Raw genomic sequence first — 6,605 nt, forward strand, 5'->3', positions numbered from 1 at the left:
TCTATGTCTTCTCTCCATCCCCCAAGGTGAGATTCAAATTGATATTCACCATAAGTGATTAAAAGTTCTCTCATTCATCTCACATTCAATTGCTCTAGAACTCTCGGTCTCGCTCTCGATCTCTTAATTCTTTGCTCTAGGTGTAAATCGAACACATTTGTGGAAGCGGTTAAATATGTTGGATTTTAAATTGTCGTACAATTTTTTTCATGGATAGACTGTAATTGGAACCATAACTCTTATTTATTCAAATTGTATTAATATGTAAAGACCAAGTGCAACTTATATCACCGTTAAATCTTCTCTAATAAAACCGTTGAAACTTCAAAATCGTTAACATTCACGACTCTCGCCGCATTTCGCGGATACACAACTAGTATAATAATAAATAATATATCACAAGTTGTACAACGTTTAACAATTAATAATGTATATACATTTAAAAAATGTAAAATAACTAAAATACCTCATATTTAATACAACTAACTTAAAAGAGTCGGAGTGAAGGATCCAATCCATAACAAAATCGAAATCACAATAACCATACTTGTATGTATTTCATGTGGAAGACCTAATCCATAATTTGTATATAACAGAGGGACGAAATCTGTATTTTACTCCTTGTTCAAATATATATATATGCCTTATGTTATCTGTAGTTACAAATACTGACTAGAAACAAGATGTTACAACTAAATTTTTCCGTGTGACGTGATTTGTAGTTAAAAACAGTGTAGCGTGAACGACTTTATTTCCTCTCTCCTCTCTCTCTCTCTCTCTCTCTCTCTCTAAATGAAATACTGTATTTTTAAGTTCTATCAGTTATAAAGAGTTTCTTTACCCTACTTATTTGACTATTTTTCACTTCACTTTTTTTTAAAGTGTTGTCGATGAATTAAATGTTGTCACGATAAACTTTGTTGAAGCATCTGGAAGAAGAAAATTGTCATTTTTAATGTAACGAGAGACGATAAATGTTTTGGTTGAATTTTTTTAGTGACGATATTCGGTTTGAGTTCCAACTATTATATGATTGTTTGTGAGGAAAATATTTATAGCTATGAACAATAAAATAAATGTGCATAAAAGTAAATGACCCGTTACGATTGACGACGTAAAAAACTCCTTAAATGGGTAAAAAAAAACCGGAGTGATGGTAGATCATCGTTCATTTAGTAGCAAATGATTGACATTCAAAACGTCCTACAAAAATGACATCGTGCGGAGTATGTATAGAAATAGAAAAAAGAGGTAGCTTAGTTCACATATGTGTAAGCCCATACGTTTTCTGTCCTTCACACTTATATATTCATACTGTATCTTATATGTTGGTTCAAGCTTAGACTCGTCGATGTTGGTTAGCCGAGACCATGAGGATTTAAAAGCTCCCAGTCTAACTTGTTCAACAAAGCTCTCAGGTGGGGGGTTGAAGTCGTCAACGTCGTGTGTTTCTTGTTGTCATTGCTATTTTCGACGTCGTTACAATGATTGTTGTCGTGGCTGATAGTCATCATGGCTACTTTCTAACGTCAGTAACTGAACTAGACAAGTTTTAATCATAACAGTATTAATTAAGTCATATATCGTTTTACAAGACTTTTCGTTAACATAATTTGACTATAAGTTTTTATTAGATTATTGATTCAGTATAATTATATACTTATTTATTTTAACTAGAAGGTATTTGCGCAATGTAACGAGATATATCTCGATTTTTTAGTGTTTCATTTTATTCATTTTCTCTCTTGATATAATACAGTTTTATGTGATTTTTAGAAAACGATATTTTTTTTTTATTTTTGAATGAAATATAAATTTGATAGTTTATTATTAAATCAACTATTTAAAAGTTCTCATTTTCTATGTAATTTATTTAATTCAATTTTTTTATTATAATTTAACTTAGATTCAATAATAAAGTAATTTGTTTTTGTTTAATAATATAATTTTTATAAAGATGATAATTAAGTATTATGTTAAAACTCAATCATTATCTTAATTATATTATAATTTTTTATATTTAAATGAAACGTTTATCTTGTATTTGATTATGTTTATCCACAATTAATTATATGAATTCAAAAATAAAACTTTAATAAATTGTACTTACACACAACTTACTTGTAATATTGAATTTTAAGTAATGTGCATTACTTCATGTATAAAAAATGGTTTTTAAATTTTTTTATCAAATGTTTTATAATATAGTATAGATAAAACAAACAATCAAAACTATATCCACATCAAACAAATTATACCATTTTTAAGACAATTCCAAAACATGTACTTTTTTTTTCCTTTTTTGTTCTTTTTCATATTTAACACGAAATATAAGGAAACCATCCTCACACTATTGGGCTTGGGCCTAACTTTGTTGTAAAGCTTGTTAGCCCAGCCCAAAAGCTCAAACCGAAACACGCTATCCAAACACCACAAATGCTAAATTGCGCACCGAGCGCATGTACTTTACTGTTATCTTCCCCGGGAAATCAAACAAGAATTAAAAGGTTTTATACGGTTACTGTTTCATTTCGAGTGTGTGAAAGGGAATATATATATATAGATAGATATATATATAGAGAGAGAGATAGAGAGAGAGAGATAAGAGTAAAGTAGCATATATATGAAAGCACAGTCTTTCTTCTTTTTCAGATTTACTGAAAGAAACACAGATCCAGATCCGAACCGCTAGTTTCGACTCAAGATCCCGAAGCTCCAACCTTTCTCCGCAACTCATTTCAGGTAACTCCGTTCCCTTCTCTCTCTCTCTCACACACACACACACACACTAATACGCACTTTCTGTGTCTATATTACATGGTTATTTACTGCTGATTTGTTCATTTGAAGCCTCAGCCGGTAAATTATTGAAAGAATATCAGTACCAGGTGTATCAGATAGTCAAATGTTGCTTTTAGTAGGAATAGTTTTGGTAGATTTTGTTTTTATATGTTTATTGGTAGTATGAATTGATTGGTTCGATGCTATGGTGGAGCTAAAACCAAAGCAAACAAAAGTTTACAGTTAATTGCATTGGATAATTAGGATGAATTATAACATTCACCAGGGAATTTTCAATTATGGAACTAGAGGTGTTAAACAAAACATTTTGAATTTGTTGAATATTTATCAACAAAGAAGCCGATATAGAATTTATAAAATTATGCCGTACTGTATGTTTCTTTGGTTCCCAAGAGACAAATATCAAGGTTCTAAGATCCAAATTGATTGGGATCAAGTAACTTTTGAAAACATTGGGTATGTTAAATTTTAGTGCTTTTTAAGTTTTATTGTCGAAAAACCAAATGTATATCTAAGAATCTTGAAGTGTAGGGCTTTGCAAAATGAAATCTATGAATCAAACTGTAAATCTACTTTTGGAATGGAGGTAGTATGTGCTGACCAAGTTGGTTTGAGTTTATGTTTTGAAATATTAACCACCATTAAGTTCACTGAGGACGAACTTTTGTTATACAGGCAAATCACAACTATAACAATGTCAAGGAGGCCAACAGGTTTATCTCGACGATTGGGTGATGGAGCTAGCATTCCATTTATGGGATCGTTGCACCCAAAATCACGTCCATCACCTTTCTTATCCATTGGGCTCGTACTAGTGGTAAAACTGTCTACACCTTCCGCAGCATACATAATGTCTTCTTTGCATCAAGAATTGCTGATGCTCTGATCTTCATCCATGTTAGTGGTTTTTACATTCAGCATAATTTGATTTTACTAAATATACTGGGTTGGATTTCTTTTTTCTGGTGGAACCTTTCAGGGAGCTTTTCTGATAATTGGATATCTTTATAGTGGTTCAGGTTAGTATATGTCTGGCAACATGAACATTCATAAGTCATAACCATAGATGACCAAATTGACACCAGTAGCCTAGATATACATTTAGTATCGACTGTTACACTTGTGGATGCTATCACTCAACCAAAATTATGTTTGTGACAGGAGGAAACGGTTTTGATAAAGCTGCTTTAAGTAGGCTTGAAGGTAAACAATTCAAGATTTTACACTAAACAACTTTATTTGTTTTGCATTACAATTTTGCTGACACTGAAATATCCATTGTTTCATGAAAGAGTTGATTTTATTGTGATACGGAATTTGTATACAGTATAATCATGTGAATCTTGCAAATGTAGCCTTTATAATTGAGATATGTTCTTAGGTCTTGGATAGATGATTTGGGTGTTCATACTTATAACTATGGACATTAATTTCTTCTCGGTGTTATTTTTCCCAAACTTGTCGTCTCTTTCTTTAGTGATGAGGTCCTTCATTCCATCTGCCCCTTTTTTTGTCATGTGGAACTTTACTTTCATAGTTCATTGTACAATACCCGTTATTTGCTTCTCCTGTGAATTTGAGTTTGATGATATATAAATATTGCACTTCTGGAACTTAAAAGCCATGCTCAATTTTAAGCTTATAAAAGATTATTGAATGCATGATTTAGATTTTGAAATATATTGTAATTGTGGTGATGAAATATTAGTTTCAAGAAGGGTATGATCTTTGAAATGTAATCACATATGTTTCTTTATTGTTGTATCTTTAGAAAGTAAAAGGCAAATATCAATTTCAGGGATACCTATCACCGGTCCCTTATTCCTCCCATTGCCTTCTGGAATGGAACACATATGCATCTCACTTTTGGACAATATCTGCTGCATGACTTGATTATAAGCATCTTCGGTTGTAAAGATGAGGAAGGGCATGATCTTTTGATATGAGAGTTTAGATAATATACATCGTTTGTCCAACGTTCCTCTTAGTACTTATTCTTACGTAGTGTTCTCATGCTTCATTCACCATATGCTAATCCTTATTCCTGCTACCTGTTTGTTCATACTCTTCCACAAACCTGGGGTCTTCACGGAAACATCTGCTCTACTCTTTGAGATAGAGGTCAGGTGTCACCCTCCCCAGACCCTACTTTCAAGTGAGATTTACTGGGTCCATTTTGGTTTGGTTTATATATTGAAGACGCTCAAACGCAAAATAGTGATAGGCCAATATCTCCAAGCCCACCTTCATTTTCGGAAAATCCTGGTTTAGAACCTAACACAAATTGTGATGATTTTAATGATTCTGAAATTTCCTTGTTTGTATCCAGCCGGTGCTTCATGCTCATCGGAAATTTATCAAGCATTACCATATCTGAAGAAAGCATATGGAGATAGCATGCACAAGGTGCTTCATGTAGGTCCTGACACCTGTGCAGTGGTCTCCCAGTTATTAAAAGAAGAGGATACTGAAGCATGGGGTGTGGAGCCATATGATTTGGATGACAGTGATGCCAACTGCAGAAGCCTTATACGAAAAGGCATTGTTCGTGTAGCTGATATCAAGTTTCCTCTTCCTTATAGGTCGAAATCTTTTTCCCTTGTCATAGTGTCGGATGCGCTGGATTACTTGTCCCCAAAGTATCTCAACAAGACACTTCCAGAATTAGCAAGAGTATCTTCAGATGGGTTTATTATTCTCTCCGGTAAATTCCTAAATAGATGTCTGTGTACTAACTTTGTTACAATTATTAGGTCTCCAGTTATTGATACCATTTCTTCTGTTATCTATTTTGTGGGTCCATCTTAATTTCTTCTCATATCAAGTACTCCCTCTGTCCAAAAAACAACGGTCCACCTATCTTTTTTAGTTTGCCCCCAAAATAAAGGTCCACTTTGAATAAGTGCCTACTTTCGGATTTTACCATTAAATATGAGATGGAGAAATTCATTACTCCCTCTATTATTAACAGTATATTTTTTCATTTAGTTGATTACAAAGTGTAATAATTACACAGTTTAATACCCGTGTCTTTTTCATTACGAACGCTTATTTTGTTAACGAAAGCAGTACATGGGACTTGCAATCACACTTTCACTTTGTGTGTACTTGCATTAACGAGGGAAATCTTAATGGGCATTGTATAGAAGCAAATCTTTGATGTTTTCAGTGTCATTTTTGGATGCAGGTTATCCGGGGCAGCGGACATTTAAAGTTGCAGAGATGTCCAAGTTTGGTCGCCCTGTAAGTCCTCTTTTCCGAGGAGTTCTTATTTATTCTCTAAATAATTTACAGCTGCTTCAATCAAGATTTGAATACATGATGATACTCACTAGTATTACACTCCTGTGTAGCTTCACTGCTTTACTCTTTGCCTAAATTCAATGATGTCGTGTAGCTTCACTGCTTTACTCTTTACCTTCGAACGGAAATTTTCACAAAACAGCTTCACGGATGATCTTATATTACTCATTATGCAACTCCATTGCCAACTCAGTAATGGTTAGAAATTTGGCAATGGAGTTGCTTAATGAGTGATAATGGAGGAATAGTGATCTCTTCTTTTCGTTTAGATTACTAACGAGAAATGGTTCAAATCTAACAGATGTGGGTTCTGGGACTCCAACAGTTCATATAATTTTCTTTCATTCAGCATTCTCCTATCAAGATTTGAAATGGGACCCATAAAATATAAAACAATCAGTTAATATGCCATTCTCCTTTAACTTTTTCGTGAATGTAGTACGAGTGCTGCATAATTAATGTAGTCTTTCGCGTTTGTAACAGGCCAAACTGCGTAGCTC

The 6,605-nt window shown here is 33.3% G+C and overlaps 1 protein-coding gene across 1 annotated transcript in view; it reads left to right on the plus strand.

The window, feature by feature from the left end:
• The first annotated feature begins 2,537 nt into the window (after positions 1-2,537).
• The window catches only part of LOC112506607 (uncharacterized protein At3g49720-like), a 4,410-nt gene continuing 342 nt past the window's right edge, over positions 2,538-6,605 (plus strand). The window contains exons 1-7 of the mRNA XM_025110773.1: positions 2,538-2,742; positions 3,478-3,619; positions 3,782-3,821; positions 3,964-4,005; positions 5,132-5,506; positions 5,990-6,045; positions 6,589-6,605. The exon at positions 6,589-6,605 is cut by the window's right edge and continues 342 nt beyond it. Of these exons, the coding sequence (XP_024966541.1) occupies positions 3,497-3,619; positions 3,782-3,821; positions 3,964-4,005; positions 5,132-5,506; positions 5,990-6,045; positions 6,589-6,605 (653 nt within the window). The 5' untranslated portion in view covers positions 2,538-2,742; positions 3,478-3,496. The remainder of the gene's footprint in view (positions 2,743-3,477; positions 3,620-3,781; positions 3,822-3,963; positions 4,006-5,131; positions 5,507-5,989; positions 6,046-6,588) is intronic.

Source organism: Cynara cardunculus (genome assembly GCF_001531365.2).
Source record: "Cynara cardunculus var. scolymus isolate 2C chromosome LG 2, CcrdV1, whole genome shotgun sequence".
Lineage (NCBI taxonomy): Eukaryota > Viridiplantae > Streptophyta > Magnoliopsida > Asterales > Asteraceae > Cynara > Cynara cardunculus.